This window comes from Globicephala melas, chromosome 11 (assembly GCF_963455315.2).
Source record: "Globicephala melas chromosome 11, mGloMel1.2, whole genome shotgun sequence".
NCBI classification, from domain to species: Eukaryota; Metazoa; Chordata; class Mammalia; order Artiodactyla; family Delphinidae; genus Globicephala; species Globicephala melas.
In genome coordinates, this window is record NC_083324.2 from 49,459,011 (window position 1) to 49,480,029 (window position 21,019).

General features: G+C 39.9%; 1 protein-coding gene across 23 annotated transcripts in view; it reads right to left on the reverse strand.

Moving 5' to 3' along the window:
* Positions 1–21,019, reverse strand: part of ARPP21 (cAMP regulated phosphoprotein 21) — a 181,253-nt gene that overhangs the window by 110,036 nt on the left and 50,198 nt on the right. For 18 of the 23 annotated variants that reach the window (XM_060308035.1, XM_060308034.1, XM_060308052.1 and 15 more), the window contains 4 exons: positions 7,540–7,713; positions 5,681–5,847; positions 4,651–4,692; positions 3,582–3,671 (listed from right to left, as the gene is read on the reverse strand). In XM_060308035.1, coding sequence (XP_060164018.1) covers positions 3,582–3,671; positions 4,651–4,692; positions 5,681–5,809 — 261 coding nt within the window. In that variant the 5' untranslated portion in view covers positions 5,810–5,847; positions 7,540–7,713. Of the gene's footprint in view, positions 1–3,581; positions 3,672–4,650; positions 4,693–5,680; positions 5,848–6,072; positions 6,217–7,539; positions 7,714–7,802; positions 7,937–8,135; positions 8,371–9,154; positions 9,464–21,019 lie in introns of those variants that run through there. The other 5 variants (XM_060308037.1, XM_060308036.1, XM_060308033.1 and 2 more) reach the window with 5 other exon arrangements.

Genomic DNA, 21,019 nt, shown 5'->3' on the forward strand with positions numbered 1-21,019 from the left:
TCAATAAGCTTGTATCACAGCTCCTGTCATGTCTCAAAAAAAGAAAAAAAGAGGCTTCTGCAGTTCTTTTCTATAATTCCTTGTAAGGAAAAATTGGCACAAACACAGACAGACAGATACTATGAATCATAATTACAGAAAAAACAGACATAAATAAAGGCCATGACAGCCAATTTACAATTAAAAATCTGTTTTAGAACCATATCAATAATGATTTCTATCACTATGAAAACTCAAGATATAGAATTGCAGGAATCCTAGGTATGGGCTATTATCATACATTGTTTACAAAAGCTATTAATAAATCATCGTAATATATGGTTACAATAAGCACTGCCTTTTAGAAAAGGTAGAAAATAGGACTATATTTTCCATCAGTTATATATAAATATTTAATATTATTTTAATTCTAGCATCAGTTAATCCTTTCCAAGATGTAAGATTCTCTTGAACTGATGCTTGGTTGACCATTTACAGTATTGGGACTGGATCCACTTTTATATTTATTGATTTTTCACTGAAAACAGATCATTTTGTATTAACTCACATATCAGCCATTTGGTTGATAGTATGTTCACTGTTTTGAAGAAGAATGAGCCAAATTATGTTTTTCAGTTTTATGAAAAAACTACACTATGATTAAAACTATGACAAATGAGCCAACATTAAGACCACTGGCTCTTATGTAAGAGACGATTTGATGGGAAAGCTTTCTTCTACTAGCGACATTAACATTTATGATGCAGGAAAAAAATATTCCCAATGACTAATAGTGTTTCTCACTGATAACTAAACTAATGCTCCTCTACATGTGACTAAACTATGCCTCTACATCCTCAAATTATGGTCAATCTGGGATTCTTAATGGTTCTTGGTAAGTCTGGCTAATCTAACAAGCAGAAAACAAAAATCCTCCAAAGCCAGATTTCTTTTTTGGGAGAGGCTCCATTGTGTATTCCAGGCTGGAATAAAAAGTCACCATGTTTGGAAAGATGCATGATACAGAGGATGAAATAAAACACCTTCTCATGGTAAATATTTATCTTTGACGGGCTTCCTGATATCCACATGTTTATCCTCGGGATGGACATATACAAATTATGTAAAATGGAGTGTAATTTGATTGTAAGGTCTTTTATCACCGGACTTGGGACAGAAATGTCTCAGTCTGCAGAGATTCAGGCAGACTTCGGGGTTACGGTTTGCTTCCACTTGTTAAGGAAACAGCTGGAACATTTCTGGCTCTGAGTGGGGAAGAATCGATTCGACAGTGGATCAGGGGAGGAAAGTGATGGTACCAGGCCATGGCAGTGGTCTCATTGCTTCTTCAAAACCGATTGAACCATCCAGCCTCGGTAAGTTTGAATCTAAAATCAAAGAGGCTTGGAAATATAAATGTAAGAGCACAGGCTGAAGGACATCATTTACCAAAAATATGTACAAACTCATGCCGTGTGTTGACAAATACCACACTCAGAAACATACCTGTCTTTTCTACACATTCTGGTGTTGAAAGAACACACAAAAGTGCTATAGAGTTGGTAAAAAACAATCTGTTCTTTTTTAATATTTTTATTGATATGCTCAATAATAAAATACAAGTATTAATAAATACATCGGTACAGGATAAGTTTATATCCAACAACAGGAAAAGAATGATTCAAGTTGCAGTAATACACTGATAGGTAAATAGTATAACATTAGAAAAGCAAAACTCCTTTAACTTAAGGACAGGCTGAACCATCAGCTATGGGTCTGAGATCAAGTAATACAGGTAGCAAGAGTTTTTCCCACGCAGGAAAATGAAGGCAGTTTTCCAAATACTGTGAATATACAAACATTGGGGAAGCAATACAATCCGTATACTGTATACTTCGGCCAGTGTTCTCAGGGATTCAGTTCCCACATTTTGTTTAAGTGCCGGTAGTACCTAATGAAGGCATTGCGTTCAAGCTCAAAGGTCTGCTTCTTTATTTTCTAAAAAAAGTAGCACGGCCACTCGCTTATTTGTGTGTCTATCAGCCCCCTGCTTCCACCACACCTCAGCCAGTCCAAAGAGAGGCTTGCAAGCTCTAATTTCTACAAAGCTAGTCTTAGTTACTCAGCTTGGAACCAGCAGGAACAAAGCACCGTTTGCCTCTTATTTCTCTGCACCAATTGTATGGAGAACCTAGACTTAGGTCCAGGATGGGCATAACGATACAGATGATCTCTTAAAAAATTTCCTCCTGGTACTTGTCACATAGGATAAAAAGCAGATGAAATCTATAAAGGCTGTCCTCCTCTGCCTGGCATTAGAAGTGGGGGACCACTGGGGCATTACTTCTCCCAGGGTCTGTCATTCTGCAGTGTTAACATATATTGTGTGCATTACATCACAAGCCATCAATCAATGTTGAATAATATAAGCTGTGATATTCACATTATTCCCCCTTTTCAATCTCCCTTAAAAGAAGAAGCACAAATAAAATGCTGAACAAAAGCCACATATTTCTCAGAGCCCAAGTAAAATAAAGCCTGTGTATGAAACATAGGGATGGCTACTGAAAGCTAGCCTGCCCACGGCTTACGACATGGGTGGCTTATTAAGGAAATGAGGCTAGGGGAAAAAAATACTCTTAGGACAAAAGCTATAAGGAATTTATTTTTGGTCCTTTTAAAGAAAGTGCTCTCAATGCTCTCTGTACCCATGAGGAGAATTTAGACTATTTTAATTAAAGTAAAAAGAGCGAAGCAAAACAAGGCCCAACAAAAATAATGCTATCTTAATCAATTTTTCCTCCTCTGGGCTCAGATAAATCATTTTACTTGTCTTCACTGCTCTCAGCCTCTGATAAAATAAGGAAAATTTTTTAGCAGCAAGACCATTTTTATAAAAATGAATATGATGCCTGAAAGGCAAACAAAAATAAATACGATGTGAAGTTTCCCATTTTGTCACAGAAGGGTTTTGTTGGAATTTGAATTTTTAGAGCTTAATAGTCTTGCTATAAGGAGCAAAAATAGGTATTAAGGATATGCAGCAATGTATTAATAATATTAACTCAAATTCACCATCATCTCAGATTTATTTCTGGACAATTTTTCCAGTAGTGAGAAATCTCTACCAAAGGCCATAAAAGTATGTCTCCAAAACTCAATGCACCTTATTCACTATTTCTGAAGTTTCATAAAAGCCAAGATTTGTGTTTTTATAGGCAAGTGCATTTTGGGGAGGTAAGAATCTCCAATAAGGAAGGAGATGGGATACTTGGGACTATATTTGGTTCAGTTTTATCAAGAGAGAGCCTTTGAGGAATATCAGCACGACTGTGCTTACATTTTAAGTTTTAATCTAAATTCTTTTGAATTCCTTTCCATTGGCAGTTTTCAGAGGGTCTGGAAAAAAACAAATGTAATACTTTGTGACAAACTGTTCAACTAATATTGAATGTCTCAGAAACAGAGGATGAAGCCAGAAGACTTTTTCCTTCTTGAACTGTTTTTTGCTCCCCCAAAGCACTATTTAATGCCAAATGAATACTCATGCACACAAAGGTAGATCCCGTTCATGCAATGACCCATAATGACGGGGGGTATACCTGGTCCTGAAGACTTTCCCCTCCTGGTCTGGCCGAGGATTCTTCACAGACAGCAAGGCTGCGAGTCAGTTTACCTTTCCCTGCTCCTGACTGGGGAGGGAAAAGAAACGAGAAGGAAAGGAAAATAAAGAAAAAAAACCCAGGATATATCCTCAGGCTGTCGAATCATCTCCACCTTCTCTGGACATTCCCAAATCAGAGTTTTAAAAGCAAGCTTCAGATCCACTGCTCGGTGCTGTCTACAATGGCTCCAAGCATCACCCCCCCGTGCTGATGGGGATGCAGTGTCTACACTGGCTTAAAGCATCGGACCCCTGTGTTGATCGAGATGCAGGTGGAGGAGAATGTGGAAGGATGAATTTAAGGAACATGCCTAGCAAACTGTGCCCATCACACTGGAAACGTACAAAGAATGAATTGCTGCCTTTTCATGAAAGTACAAGGAGAAAAAGATAACACAAATTAATTTCTACTAAAACTGGGTTTGGAAGTGACTTGACTGAGAAGATGTTTTAAAAGTTGAAGATTGTGTCCTAAACACCAGAACCTGTTTACTTCAAGGCAGAAACTAATTAGACAGACTAAAACATTTCCCCCAAACTTGATTTAAAATGAAAAGAAAACAAGCAGCTATTTGTTTGTAAAGCACTGTCAAGTCTGCCAGGATCAAATATATACACTGCAGCTATGTGAACCCTAAATGCTCTAATTAAAAAGCCTATAGAGGGACTTCCCTGGCAGTCCAGTGGTTAAGACTTCACCTTCCAATGTAGGGGGTGCAGGTTCGTTCCCTGGTCAGGGAGCTAAGATCCCACATATCTTGTGGCCCAAAAACCAAAACATAAAACAGAATTCAATAGACTTTAAAAATGGTCCATATCCAAAAAAAAAAAAAAAAAAAGCAGCACATAGAGCAGATAGGCGTCAACACGACCCCATTAAATGCAGGCAGCACCGGTGCAGCCAAGATCCACATACAGCCACGTGAATCCTTGGCAAATTCTCTAACCCTGATGTTAATCCACATGCAACCATGATATCAGGTCAATGTAGAATTCCAGAACCCTACCTTGGATTTTCTTCTCTCTTGGTTCTGAGCCGCCAGTTGCCTCTGTAGGTTAGAAACAAAATCAAACAAACAAACAAACAAACAAACAGTCCACCAACAACCAGGAGAGGGGAGGGGAGAGAAGGAGAGAAAAAGATGTCACCAGAGTTGAAAAATCAATAACAACAGCAACAAGGTATTATAACCACCAGGGAGGACTCCCCCAGCTCTTGCTTCCCCAAACTTTTGACCATTTAGCTTTTCTCATTCCCTCCTTACAGCAGCTCCTGGGGAGGGGAAAAGCCGGCCTTGAAGGCTTTTTTGGCCATTATGCTGTTATCAGCCTCTGCTCCCTTTTTATATAAAAAGAGTTAACACTTTTGTAGTTTGGTTTAAAGAAAATCGATACAGGTTATTTGCAAGTACAGTTTATTTTCCTTCTACCAAATCTCCTTCTCTCATAAATCATGAGTATTTAATCATATCCCTTTTTCAGTACCGTCAATCACTCCCAAACTTCCCCCTACCCCTTCTAGAGCATTCTTTCTCCCTCTCTCTCTCTGGCTGGGAATTCTAGGCTTTTCTGCTAATAAGAATCGAAGCTTAGCCTGCCCAGGAAGGTCAACAGAGCTCATGTCTTTGATTTTTCTTAGTCTGTCATGAGCTGTATTCCATGGACTACAAACCCATTTTTATAACTCAGCTAGTGTAAAGCTGCCTCAGAAGTCCTCCACAAGCTACTTGAGGTGATCTGGAAATTAATATGGAGAAGCTGTGGGCAAATTCAGTCATTAAATATGTTCTTTGGATTTTTTTTTTTTTTCATTTCAAAGGGCATTTTGACAGAATGCACTGTTTGGTCAGAAAAAAAAAAAAAAAGAAAACAAGACTAATAATTGGAAAAGGAGAAGATTCGTTTTATGGATTTCCTATTTATTTTACTAGTCAAACTCTTTACAAGCAAAGAAAACCCCAAACCTTCAGAGTATCTTCAAAATGAAAGAAAGGGATGCACACAGTGGTATGAGAAATGGGATTTCTCCAGGCTCACCTGTAATTCCAGTTTCTCCTCCTCGTCCAGACTTTCGGATTTAACCACGCCATTCTCTGGAGTGGCCGTCTCCTGCTCAGGCCCGCCTTCCTCCACTATGGTCTGACTCAGGTCTCCTGGCTCAGACATTCTCCCAGATGCAAATTAAAATAACAAGATTTGACACCCTACAAGGTTAAGACATCAGAAAGTAATGTCAGCACAGGGTGAAGTCTTGACCGTTATCCTTGAGATATTTGATTTTTCCCTTTGTACTCAAATTCGAATAAGCAACTCCAGCCTCCCTGACAATTTTATACAAAAGGAGAATAAAACAAGATCAAATCAAGTACCCAAGACAAACGCCAAGAGGCAGATTCAGTTGCCCTGTCCACACCCCTCCAAACACATACACATGCTCTTGTGAATACACCTTGCCGTCAAGGTGGGTCAATACATCTTAAAATGAGACATGAAAGTCCCACACGTCTCCCGGTCCCTATGCTCCTCTACAAAGTAGAAGCAAAAGAAGAAGAGAGTATCTCCCCAACTCTTCCTCCACTTCTGAGTCGGGAGGTGGTACTAGGTTCTGCAGCATCTCTAAGATGACTCATAAGTCATTTGCAAATTTCAACCACAGACATACCTTCCTGGGTACAAGGGATTCAGTACACTCTACAAGGGGCAGAAGTCAATGTAAGAGGTAATCATTCAGTATACACATAGGATCTAAATTTGGCAGTAAACCTTTCAGGGACAACAGTTTCAGGCTTCACAGTAACAGTGATGTTATTAAAAGCAGAAGCCCTCACAAGCCCTGTCGGTGGCTGATGCTGGAGATTCTGCAGAAGGAAGCTATCACAACTGAACTCCGATGCTCCAGGCTCACAAGAGACGACTACACAGACACTGGAAATGGCTTTTCAAAGTGTCAGCCTGTTATTAGTACTTTTTTCTCCCTTCTTCCATAAAGCCCTGACACTTCCCCTTCTGATGTGCTGTCAAAGGGGGCTCCTGAGTAATTTAGCATTTACTTCCTCCTCAATTTTTTTTTTAAAGAAAAACAAGAAAGGAGAGAAAAGAAGGAAGGAGGAAAAGAAAGAAGAAAAGAGAGGAAGGAAGGAGAGAGAAAAATAGAGAAAGACCTTGTAGCCTAGAAAGTCAGTTTTTTCACAAAAATTCCCAAGTAATGACTGCCCTGTTCCTAGTCATTACAATGGTAACTATTACTGGACAAATCAGTGTCTTGACATGTTTCTCTGGGAGTGTTTATCATCTACTAGTTCAGTAACTTTATTTCCAACTGGACATAGGAAGCACGAGAAAAATCTAAATCGCAGTAATTTCTGTTGCAAATTTGCTAAGACCTACCATGACAGGACAAGCTCACTTGGCAAAGGATTGTGGGAATGGAAAAGGAAGTTTTCCTCAAGGATGGTACTTGGGAGTCTGTGAGGGCCTGGTGAGCAAGGCTCTTAGGTTTGGGGAGGTTTGAGGATATCCATTCAGTGTATCTGACAGATCTCTTGTATTTCAGTGACACCGGGGATGTGTGTAGTTAACCAAACAAAAAGTTCTGTTTCCCAGTAGCAAATAGTTTGTTTCTCAATGTACTGAGTGGGGGGAGGAGATGGGACTTCTGTTGCCCTAACTTTTTTTCCAGAGGGTTTCAATAAAAAAACAGATCGTGGCCAGCTTTAAAAAAAAAAAAAAAGAACAAATTGAGCTCTAATTTTACAAACACTAAGGCAGTTGAATCCCTGATACAGATCCTGTCTGTTTTGGTTGCCTTTCATGAACTGTTTTATGCAAACAGGCATATTTATAGAATGAGAAAAATATACAGATGAGATGACAGCCATCTGATGACAGCCCTTTACCTTTTGCGCAGAATTTCTGCTGTCGGTCTTGGCGACTTACGAGCGGCTTCTGTCCTTCTACGCTGGGAAAATCCACACGAGGGATCAGAGACAGCGGGAGTCCCATGTCCCCATCAACAGTTCAAAACGCCCATCTCCGTGCGATTCCCTTACACAGCCTGACACATCATCCACCTGAAAAAAGACGAAAAGTCAATAGTCACAATAATTGCAACAACCATGGTAAGGGTGAGGGACGAAATAAACAAGACTGGGTTTCTAACACTAATGACCGGCCTCCAGCAAATCAAGTTCACAGCTTGATCCACTCCACCTGTCCCGAGCTGCCTGCTTCTTCTCTAATGAAGGCTACAGCCGGCTGTTCAAGTCAGAGCGGCACCCACGCAACGAGCTAAAATTAACAATTGCATTATGCACCGAAGATTACTCACTTCAATTTTAACCTTTTTTAGTGAAATCTCGCACTTTATATTAAAAAAAAAAAAAAACAAGCTTGTGTGTTTGCCTCAATGACAATCCAGATCACCTATGAGCAAAAGTCTTGCCTCCGTTTTTAACCAAAGCTTTTGTCTTAATTATAGATCAATATAATCTACCTGAGTGCTGTTCCTGTGACTCTTTTCTTCTGAAGGTTATCCTAAGAAGGCTGAAAGATTTTTGACTTAATGAGGCATTAGCTATAAAAGTGAAAAAAACAAAGAAAGGAAAAAGAAAACTTTCACAGTGGTATTGTTGAGAGAGCTCTTTCCTCTCCACTGACAGTTTGAGAAGAAAATTTCCGAATATTCTCTTTGCTGTGTGAGCATCATTTACCCGCCACCTACTGGCCCCTCCCAATCAGGACTGCCACCGTCAGCTGGGCATTCTGTTTGACAGCAAGGCAACACTGTCAGAGGGATTCAACAGATTTGCAAACTTTGAGCCTGTTGAAAACAATCCCTGCTATAACGTGCACTTTCTTTTTCTCACAACTCCTACAGGAGCAGCGGCAAATACAGCTCGAATGCAAAGAGAGAGACAGATTCCTAATAACGTTTGCCAAAACCGAGCTGTATCTCTCTCCCTTTGCTGCAACTCTACCCTGGCGCACATCTGCTAAATCCAACAGCCTGCGCACGTGTTCCACCGTATACCCGACTTTGAAAACACTAAATGCATCTCAGTTATTTACTCTGAAGTTTAGAAATTCTCTCTGCCTCCCCCTCGCTGCCCCCTCCCAAGTTGACATGAGCACAGCTGGCTCCTCGTCGGATTTTACTGCAGCTTTATCAACAGCCTATTGGGTTACGGCACCATTTGTTGTGTAAGAGGAAAACAACTGTTGAAAATTCAATCGCTTATACAGTCAATCATTTCTAGCGTTATTTATGTCTTATTAAAATGGATACTTTGGCTGTAAAAAGTGTTTCTTTTGTCGTTAAAAATTACATAACTATGGCGAAGGAAACATGAATTTAGGGATCAAATGCGTTGCTCATCAACAGTAATTTTAATTTCTCAATTTTTATCAGTTTCACATAATGAAAACTTGATACTAAATAGAAGTCAACATGCCTTAAAATTAGGATCTATTTAAGTAACCAGCTCAATATCTAACATGTCTTAGAATAGGCACCTGTGATGGACGGATTTACCAAACGCTTTTTGGATTCTGTTTTCCTTTTCCCAAAGAAAATGAAGTTATCAACGATCACCGCAGCCTTCCTGTCTCCTTTTTCTGATGCTCCTATTTGTACAGTGGTGGTTAATCCAGCCCGGTGAAATGGCCATGCAGTTTTCAAATCTAAGCCTTAGATGCCTTATTCCAGCCCCAGTAGGTGGATGCAAGATATAATTCTTTCCACGAAGAAAGAACAAACTGGTATTCACGTAACCATCTCAAAGCGTGAACAGCCTGGATATGTGTGCGTGCGTAATTACCAGGACACGTTTGGAAATAGCACTGTGCTCTAAAGCCAGCGAGGTATTATTCTTGCCTCCCTGAATCATAAAGTCATCATCCACCAAGATAAAAGAGAATATGGGCATATGGGAACGAGCAGGGAGGAACATATGGATCACAAATATTTTTGTAACTGATTAAAACTGTTCTCTTTGCTAAGAAAGCAGTGCCAGGGAATCAACCCTAGTCCAGCTTTCCGTTCCCCAAACTAACCCGACTCTTCCACTGCTGTTTAGTCTTCATTTGTCCCAACTTCTCCCATTTTTCACAAAGAAGCAAAACCATGTCTAACAAATATGTTTTACCCAGCATTTGGTTAATAGATATCCTGGCCAAGTGTCAATTGTTATGGCTGGAGGTGGGGAGGGAGAAAAAGGAGACTCTATACACATGCACAAAATAAAAGTCACTGCAGTTTTTTCAGTGGAAATAATATTTTAACCACGGTTTAGGGGGTGATATTGAGGAAAGGCAGGCAATAAGTAAGCTGTAGGAAATTGATCAATGGTGTTGTCAGCTATTTACAATGAGGAAAATGAGTAAAATAATGACCATTTTAGATTATGTTGTTTCTTATTTTTTGGGCTGACTTTTAGAGTTGCATATAGTAGCAACTGGGTTTGTGGGAATGAGAAAGAGAGGGCGAGAGGAGAGAAGCACCGCGCAGAAGACCAAATAGTCTGTCTTTCATCATCACCAACAAAATAGGCATGGCCTAATTGTGTGCACACACGCGTGTGTGTGTGTTGCATATATTAATCACTGGGCTGTCATGTGGAGAAAGAAAGCTTGGGGTTTAATTCAAATTCCAGCAGTGATTTAGTTCTCAGAGGATATCTAAAATGAGACATTAAATTCTATTAGCAAGTTGGGAGGGCCACTTTATTAGTCACTTTTGTCATAACCTTTCTACTCAAAATTAGCAGAGGATGACTAATCTTATCCTCGATCAGTATAGGTACTTTATGATGAGACAACACAATCAAGATTTACTTATTTGAACAACTGAAATGTTTTTCCCTTATGCACTGTTCCTTCTTCTTTTAGCTAGTCACAGTTCTGCAAATGTAAGCCACTAGCAAATTGTGATATTAGTGATCTGTCAATTTTCTGCATAAGGTATTTAAATGCTGCAACCCCTTATCAACCAAAGACACACCCTAGTCTCAAAACAGTTATTCTGTTAAAGTTAAAAGAGTTAGTTTGAATGTGTAAGATTATGTTTAAAGACTTAAAAAACAAAAAAAAAAGAGAGAAGAAAATAATTGGAAGAGAGGCAAACAAGAGAGGCCACCGGAATGAGAAGCCTGCACACTGCAACGAAGAGTGGTCCCCGCTCGCCACAACTAGAGAAAGCCTGTGCACGGCAACAAAGACCCAAAATGTAGCCAGAAAGAAAGAAAGGAAGGAAGAAAGAAAGAAAGAAAGGAAGGAAGGAAGGAAGGAAGGAAAGAAGGAAGGAAGGAAGGAAGGAAGGAAGGAAGGAAGGAAGGAAGGAAGAAAGAAAGAAAGAAAGAAAGAAAGAAAGAAAGAAAAGAAAAGTAATTGGAATGTAATCCTTTCAGAAATGAAAGCAACCATGGCATCATGGCATGAATAGAATATACGGACTAATACCTTCAGCAAGCTTGAAAATTTCCCCAGGTAACAGAAAAACATCAATAAGAGAATTTCACTTAAGTTTACTTTCCAAAGAAAAATGTCTCCTTCAATACATGTATAAGAAATACTCAACCAGGAGTTCTACCCTTTCATTAAACATTTTTTGGTCAACTCAATGCACAGGCATTCTGTAAAATTCTTGAACCACCATGCAAATGCCAAAGTGATCAGACAACTGTTTTGGAGGAAGAACCTAGGAGGATATTTAAGAAAAGGAATTTTCATACTAGGGGTTTAAAGGTAGAAGTATTTTACATGAATATTCTTATTTCAACTTTGATAGCTAGGCAGTTTATAAACATACAGTACCTCATATGTAGAATATCACTTTTTCTTCCTCATTATTATAGCAAATTGGACACAAACATAACCTACATCAACATTTACCAGACTTCAGTAACGGAAAAAACGGATGTCAAAGCTTTGAACATAAGAACAGCCCCACAATAATCACAAGTGTCTTTAAAAATAAGAGAGGTCTGATCTCAGTAAAAACATCTGAAGGAAAAGGCCAATGTTTCAATTCCTCACTTTTATAACAACTGTTTACGGAATCTCTACCACCTGCAAGGATGCTGTAACACAATCTCAAAAAATCCTCTTTTTTTTTTCAAAACAATAAAATAAGATAAAAGTTAAATACTTCTAATGGATCCACATGAAAAATTTTAAAGACGGGTTAAACAATTTCATCATCCTTTTCTTGATTATTCATGAACTGGAAAACAAAGATGACTTCTGCTTTTATAAATTCTTAAATGTTTTCTCAGTGTATTTCAAAGAAAGACATAAACTTGGGAGAAGTAAATAATGTACTGGGTCCCATAATAAATATTTGGATATCCCCAGAACTAATTGATGAAAGTAATAAAGTGAAATGTAGCAGGACAAAAGATCTAACATTTGGGTTCTAAAAAATAGTTGCATAATTTGCAATTTTTAGTTTAGACAAGAGAAGACTTAGGGAGGACAAAATAGCTATTTTCTAACGCTATTTTAAAACATATTCAGAGAACAAGGAATTGGCCTTACTTGGTGTTGCTTCAAAAGTTAGCACCAGGAAAAAAAAATAAGAACCTACCTTTCTAAACATAGAACTACCATATGACCCAGTAATTCAACTCCAAAATATACATCCAAGAGAATGGAAAGCAGGGACTAGAACATACAATGGAATATTATTCAGCCTTAAAAAGGAATGGAATTCTGATACATGTTACAACATGTATGGACTTTAAAAATATTATCCTTAGTAAAATAAGTCAGACACAGAAGAACAAAGATGGTATGATTCTGCTTATATGAAGTACCTAGAACAGGCAAATTTATAGAGACAGAAAGTAGAAGGGAGGCGACCAGGAGCTGGAGGTAAGGAAGAAAGGAGTTGTTGTTTAATTGGTTTTTGTTGGGGATGATTAAAAAGTTGTGGGGAAAAAAAAAAAGTTGTGGGTACAGATGTGATGGTTACACAGTTTAATGCCACTTAATTGTACACTTCGGAATGGCTAAAATGATAAATATTATATGATGTATATTTTGTCACAATAAAAGAACCTAAAAAACTTTTTTCTTCTTGAATATGATATAAATGAAAAATAGACAAATCAATATACATATAAACAGATCAAAGGCAGAAAATGATAGTACAAGAGAGGAACTGGCCTACTTTACAAAACTGCTTCTGGTGTATTGAAAACACATACGTAGAAAGACAAATGTGGTGGACGTAACCTGCCTTGGTTTGTACTGATTCAAATAGGTACCCAATAAATGGGGCCATCCTCCTCCTCAGCATCATCTTAGCAGTCTAGATAAGCTCTGCTATTTAACCATCCAATGTGGACACTGCAAGAATAAAAGGTTAGGATGCAGTGATGTGCTGAGAATTTTCTGTTGCACCTCTACTAGAATCAGTGCAAGTTTGGCATGTGTCCTCAACCACAAAAGGTAACAGAAACCACTTCTAACTGCACAAGACAACTCTGGGCGCATCTTAGTGCAATACAAACATCAGCCGTCAATCATCTGAATGAGAGAGCTGCAGGTAATGGGGCAGCTGATCAGCTGCTTTGTCACATCACTGACTCAGTATTTTACATATTTTTTTTTTTTTTTTTGCGGTACGCTGGCCTCTCACTGTTGTGGCGTCTCCCGTTGCGGAGCACAGGCTCCGGACGCGCAGGCTCAGCAACCATGGCTCACGAGCCCAGCCACTCCGCGGCATGTGGGATCTTCCTGGACCGGGGCACAAACCCGGTCCCGGAAGCCCTGCATATTTTTTTTATTGCAGATAAGGAGAATTTTCTGACCACAATTAATGCCACAGAGAACAGGGCCAGTGGCCCCGCTGTCATGTTGGAAAACAATCCGAGACTGAGAAAGCACTGAGGCTTGTTTAGATTTGACTGGGTGACCCCTGGGACCAGTCCCAGGATTTTAAAATAGCCTCAACCTTCATAGGCCATGCAGGCTAATCACCACCTTATGTTTCCTACCTCAATCTGTTAAGAGTCTAGGTATGATTTATCCATACACAGGGTAGCATCACCAACCTCCAGCCATGAGCAAACTTAAAAAAAAAAAAAAAAGTACCCAGAGAACCACAGCCCTGCAAAGAACCTTGAAATCAGCTAGTCTAGCTGATATTAAATCCAGTGACTTGGAGAAGATCTACAAATAGAGAGTGGCAGAGCTGGGTAAGAAACATTGTCATTTTAACTGGGGATCAGAGCTGTTTTTAAAACTCCGTGTTCCTCTAGTGACTTGGGGCTCTATTAGAAATACAGACGAGGCTTATCTAATCTGTGCAATTAGTTCCCGGGATATTGCGAGAGACACACACACATTGTTTTTCCTTAGACCACTACTGCCCTTCCTGTCGCATGAGCCAACAAATACTGCCCAGAAACTTCATGAACAGTTTGTCTGATAATGGTATGTGTGTTTCTTTCCCGATTTTATCCCTAATATTTTATGGACACGTGTGTTTCTAGACATTGTGCTTCATCTTTTTCTTTGAAACTCCTGAAAGTCCATAAGCCATAGTCATCAGAATGACTTCTAGATATCTGCCAGTTATCTGCCCAGTTTCCTCCTTCACTTCTAGAACTCATGGTACCTGTCTTTCCAGAAGCCATACAGAAAATCACATGCCTGCAAGATTCCCAGATAGTGTGCCCAGGGTTTTCAGAAAGCATTATACTTTTTTTTTTTTAATATGGAACAATGAATTTGAATTTACTGGTGCCAGAACACATGTAACATTTAGAAATGAGTGTATCCTTAATGCTTAAGCAAAGAGCCAGAATCTCCGACTTGGGAAGTTGCTTTTTTATTCCAAGTGTAACTAAAACAAATTTTCCAGGAAAGTAAATAACACTGCTGGGATCTTGTTGCTGATGATACCACATAACTTTGTTCAAACAAAAATGTTTCTAACTAGTTAGATCTTCCAGGAATCTCACCAAGTTACACACTTATCCTAAATTATTTCCCTCAGTATCACTGTACCATGATCTCCTGGGACAAACAACGCTATTTCAGGGAAGGGAGAGGGGATGATCAACTGAAATGATACTTTTGCTTGAGCATTATTAATCTCACAGATGTCAGAACTTCTGTATTCTCAACTCAGTTCAATTCAGTTCAATGCAATATTTTAAGATGTCCTCTTTCGGAGGATCTGGATGCCAAGAATATAATCCATTACTTATGTTCAGTTATGTATACTGGAGGCACCTTGTAACGGAACAAGGATTTATCACAAATGCATATTTTCAACTCTGGCTTAAAGAATTCAAAACTCTAAAAATTCATCATGAAGAGAAAAGGCACTTCAAAAAAAAGGGTGGGGAGAAATACTAATTTTATTCAGCGTATCTGATGTGAACTCTTTTGTCCTTTATTCCTACAAGAAGTGAAGGAAGAATCTGTCATTTCGAAAGCAATGAAACTTGACAAATGTGATGCAGTTATAGGTGCCACAGGGTGAGCTAAATGTGTGTGTCATTAAAACACTTCTTGCAGAAAAAAAGGAAGAGACATTTAGATAAAATGAGTAAAAGCAAAGATAAATCGATAAATTGTTATTCTGTCAGTTTCTGAAATGGCAATAAGGTTCGTGTTCTATCCATATATAAACTGGGAAAAATAAGAGGTTTTCACGGCCACGATATCTTTGTTTTCCCTTACGTCAAGGGGTATTACTTGGTGCCACAGCCTGTGATATTTCACGCCTTAAGGTTGCCTTTTCAGAATTATTACTAGCTAACATCATCACTAAATCTAATCAAAGTGAATCAACATAGAAGTTTAAATTACCCACCCAGGACCTCAGCTCTGCCTCCTTCCACCCCCCTACAACAGCAGAAGAATGAAAAGATTTTCAAGGGGAGCAAAGGAATTGAAGGGTGTTCCCCCAAAATAAAAAGCTCAAGTGTGGGTCTTAAGGGTCTATGACCGCAGGAGGCCAGTTCTACACCTAAAAGGGAGGGAGAGAGGCAGGAGAGAGATTTACCAGAAACGGATGTCTGCTGCCATCCCAAGTACAGCAGGGGGAATTTCAGGAGATTCAGGAACAAAGGGAGTTTTAGTTCTGTCGGGTGACTCTGGGCTACAACTGTGTGTTAATATATTGAGAGCAAGCTCTTTCTACAAGATCCAACAGCCACACCCATAAATGCTTTTAGTATTTACTTCCACATGGGTGATTTTGGAATGAGTGTTTTCCATAGATTATTACATTTTATCGTCATATCAACTGCACTATTTGTTGCTAACCTATAGTGGGCAAGACAACACGCCTACTTATCTTGTCTCTTTAGTGTTAGGGCAGCTGGCTATTGGCTACTTCGATCACTGAAATCCCCAGATCTTAGACACTCAGACAAGTCACTCTTTAACAAGGCTCAATATTTGAACCAAGTAGTAGAAATCATTCTCCCCCCACTATTACATAAGCTACACAACGATGCAGATTTGTGCCTGGTTAGTTTACCTCTGTATTAACTCAGTGTTGGGAACAGTGCCTGACACACAGCAGGACTTGTTGTCACTGTACTATTTTTTCTGCTTCCTCCAACCCCCAAAAGCCAAGGCATCTAACCATCCAGAGACCTATTAACCAATGTGGCAAGGTTAAGGGAAAACGCCCAACAGCCACTAATAGGGCAAAACCATGACATGCTTCTGGATGGGAGGGTCTCAAGAGGGCTTTGGTCTCACTGAGCTCTGTGATAATGGACAGTCCATTCAGAGAAAGAGTCCAAGCTTACCTAGAGAGCACCTACACTTGTGTGGCCTTTTGGATAGGACACTAGAGAAAGGAAAGAGATGGCGCTTGCCCCCGGGGACAGCTAACAACCCAACTAGAGAATTCAGCGGACAAAGGGATTTGAGAGCAAAGCAATCCCATCCAGAGGACTAAAGCATACAATACAAAAACGCACACCACTGCCAACCTTAGACCTAACGTTTCCTCAAAGTCTTCTATTCACAAAGGCTAATTTGAATGCCATCTTAAGGGAACTAATAGATATAAGTGACAGAAAACAGACAATGGGCAGATGTTTTCATTAGATAAAAGGAAAGCATGGAAACCCTGAACTGAAGACTCACATGCAGGTGAGTTTCTTTAGGGCGTTGATAGTGTCTGAGTTTTCATGAAAATGATGGCATCCAACCAATGTATGAGTTATTACAATTAAACTGGCCAGACAGTTAGGCCTTGCTCACATTTCCAGACTAAAAACAAATACAGAAGTAGTGCCTCTCATTCCTTCTAAACTCCATTTTTTCAGTTATTACATCGAGTTTCTTCCATGGAGTCTTGTCCAAGTGCTCACTTCATCAGGCCCCTCACCTGTGTCACCTGGCACCTCAGGATGACATGCCCCCACTGCAGTGCAATGGTGCTCAGCCCACATAGAGGAGGATAATATATCTACATCCTACCGGCCATCTCTGCCCCTTCTTGAATGCGAGGAACTTTATTCCTCTTGTTTTTCCTCTTTCTCTACGCTGCCTAGTACAGCAGCGTAGAGACACAAAATTCCATACTGACACCCCTGCAAACACAGTCATGAAAACCAGAAAGCCACTGGGCTGAGATCAACAGATTTGCTAGAGAAGAACGTAAGTGTTCAATAAATAATTCCTACTATCCTCAGACTTCCTGGGAGAAAATGCACTTGAAATGTAGGATACATGAATTCATCTGACATCCGCATGTTTTTGGTTTTAATGGCTAGCAACGCGTTGTTGGAATTTTTCCTCACCACGATGAAATCTCTAGAAAGACTATTTAAATTGTAGATGTGGGAGAGTAAGTTAACAACAAAACCACCAAAGGATGTTCGGGAATGGACTTCAGGAAAAGAGTCTGCATTTGGGACCTCAAGTGCTGCAGAAAGTGATGGGAAAACATTTCCTGCGATGCGTCCTTTCCTCGAAGAGAAGGGAAGCAGGCAGGGAGTGAAACCTCTGTGGCTTCAGAGACAGGATTTACAGAGACTCAGGGAGAACAAATGTCTAGGAAAAGAACGCAAGTATGCAATATGGTGTCTCAAAGCCTTTACTTCTAAGCCATCAAGGGTTTGGCTTGTTTTAGGATCCTGCTTTAAATATAAACCATCGAAAGCATTCCAGGTGGTAAGCATGGGTGGGAGAATGACTAAATTCCCTGGACAGAGGGCTCTTGGACCAGTGTCTCTGGGAGCACGGATAATGCCTCACACACAGCAAGAACACAATCTGTACCAATGTGCCGGGAGGAGAAATAGATATATTCCTGGGAGGGAAACATTTTCAGAAAACTTACGACACATTGGTGGAACAGAATCTGTTTCTCTGCCAGGTGTCCCAGGATTCACCCGGCAGGTAATTTCCTACTTAAGACACATGTGCATGTGCGTGCTCCCCCAGGTCTGGGGCCATCTATGGCAATGCTGATTAAACCCGAGGAGCCCTGCTTGCAAAGTCACCTACAGGCAGCTGTGGCCGGTCACTTGAAAGATAGGGGCTGCCGTTTAAAGTTGGCCTGTGTGCCACCATTCAATGTCACAACTGCAATCACATGACCACTGTGTACCTCAAAAGCTTGGCCAGACACCCATGACCTCTCCCCTGCTCCCTGCCTCAAGACTGACCTCAAAACTTTTTTTTTTTTTTTTAAAGAAAACATTCTTGCTTTAAGGGACTGTTAGAGAGTCAGTTGCATTCAAGACTGCAGTATTTTGCAGGTGAATGCCTTCTACTTCGATAGACTCTCCTATTGGGATGCTCCCTGTTCAAACTTTCCAACAAGCCCCTTCAATCCAGAGAAGCCCAGGGAAAACAGGTGTGTGCTTTTTAAAATTCTCTATATTTTAAAATATCTAATACATTTGGATAATCTTACAAAACTATGCGCTGCTGTAAGCTCTGTGAGTTATTAGAGCCTGCTAGAGTTACCTGTCGTGGGAAAAAACAGGTTATCAAACCATCTATATAAGGGAACTGGCAGAAATCACTGATGAAATTCAGGAGATACATGGTCAGTTTCAACCCAGGTGATGAGAGATGTGGGCCTGAGATCCCAGGGCTGAAGGGTCCCATGACTACTGGAAGAACAGGGTTAAGCTGTATGTAAAAATTCTTTGAGGATTCCTGATGGTGAAGTTGAAGACTTGGGGTCATTCTATTCATGGGGTGTATAATGCTTAAGCTAAGGGTCGGGAAGGGGCTATTAGCTTTGTACATGTGTCGTATGATTAGAAGAAAATAGCCTTGAAACACACTTGATTTTCAGAGACTTCAAAAAAGGGGGACTGCGGGTGGACCGAGTGCAAACGGACATTTTAGGAAGAAAGACAAGAGGCTAATGCGTGCACTTTGATATCTCTAAGGTGCAACCTTGAAATTAAAAGTCAGATGGGATGTAGTATCCCTGCAACACAGTAGGACAACAGGATTCCTGAAATGGGGGATGGAAATCTGGTATTGGATCAAAGAATGAAAACAAGCAAAACGAACGAAAACAACTTTTAAACAACGGCTGTTTAAAAGTTTGCAAGACTGTACATCCAAGCCTCAGATGTGGAAATGGCCAGGATGAGATTATCTGCGAAAGAATCAAATTTATGATTTGATCTATTGTAGAAATGAAACATCTGTCAGTCTTATGCAATGTGTAATATTCAGCTTTTGAGCCACTGGCTTATTTGTGATACCTTCAAGATTTTAAACATAGATAAGAGAAGTCAACAGTTGCATCATAATATATAGCAAGGCATGCTCAGAAGTGGAAACATTTTTGTTAGATACAATCTCCTTAATAAAAAGTCCAAGTCGTAAACATGGGGAAAACTATACAGAGGGGAAAAAAACATAATTTTTTTACTTATAACGAAGGAAGGGAGGAAGGGAGGGAAGGAGGAAAGAAAAAAAGGTAAGGAGGAAGGGGCAGGCCAGCCCAACTGTCAGAAAAAAACATCCAAAATTAATATGTGAAAGTAGAACATGGAATATTTGGAGGAATTCATGATGGAGCCTGAAACAAATTTTAATTTTCACAAATAGACTGAAAACTAGGAAGACAAAAAGAGTCATTCACTCATTATTACTAGCATCTAAGCAAAGACAGGATGGTTCATTATTATAGATAAATAGTACGTTAGGAGAGCATTTTTCTGTATCTGTTAAAGTAAGGTATATACAAAAAAGGGTTCTACACTTCAAACAATTACGTAATTTCACTGAAAAGGAAAAGATGTGTAAAGGACATGATTGGATCCTGTTGCCTCACAAATCACGTACATAATGATAAGAAAGGTAATCTGAATCTGTTAGTACCAATGGATTCTAAGCATGTTAACATATATGACTACTTTTACCCTCAAAAGGTATTGTTAGTATCCTAATTTAAATATTAAGATTTAATATATATATGTGTGTGTATATGTATGTGTATATATGTATACATATATACACAGAGAACACACATGTGTGTGTACAATCCCAGGTCTTTGAAACCTCTTCTGGTCTGAAACTATCCTTATAACTTGCCTGGGAGTGTTTCTGCTGGAAACTCTGTGGCCTGATCATTCCTATGGGGGGCCTGGTCACACCTGCAGATGCCAATTCCAGGTGAGGCCATAATTTTTCTCAACTTCAGAAATTCCAGAAGGAGAAAGGGGAGAGTGACACAGGGACAGAAACCACTGGCTATTCCCTCCACAGGCCATCCACTGGCTCACCAAGAAGCCGAACTTCAGGAGACTGTGAAAAACTGAAAAGAAGAGCTGCCTGTCTAAATCCTCCCGGCCTGCTGTATCGTGTATACATGAATTCAGTTGGTCAATTCTGGAAAACTTTTGTTTAAAAAAAAAATGCTCTTGGGCTTCCCTGGTGGCGCAGTGGTTGAGAGTCTGCCTGCCGATGCAGGGGACATGGGTTCGTGCCCCGGTCCGGGAAGATCCCACATGCCGCAGAGTGGCTGGGCCCGAGGGCCATGGCCGCTGGGCCTGTGTGTCTGGAGCCTGTGCTCCGCAATGGGAGAGGCCACAACAGTGAGAGGCCCGCATACCGCAAAAAATATATATATAAAAAATTAAAAAAAAAACAATGCTCTGGTTATAAGCCAAACCTACCCTTATTTCCTGGCTTTCTCTAGACAGAACCTAGTTGAGTGGCCTGGGCTTTACTGCAGATTTTGTGTCCTGGCAACATTCTTAAAAACTGGTAGAAAATTTAGGCATCTTTCTCTTAACACGTATTGTGATGCAGCATTTTCACATATTTTATTTTGTCAAAAGTTCTGTATGCAAATTAGGAGTAAATTTTTTCTGTTCACTGTATTTCTTTTCTCTTTAAAACATTATAACTGAATTTGGGGGGCAG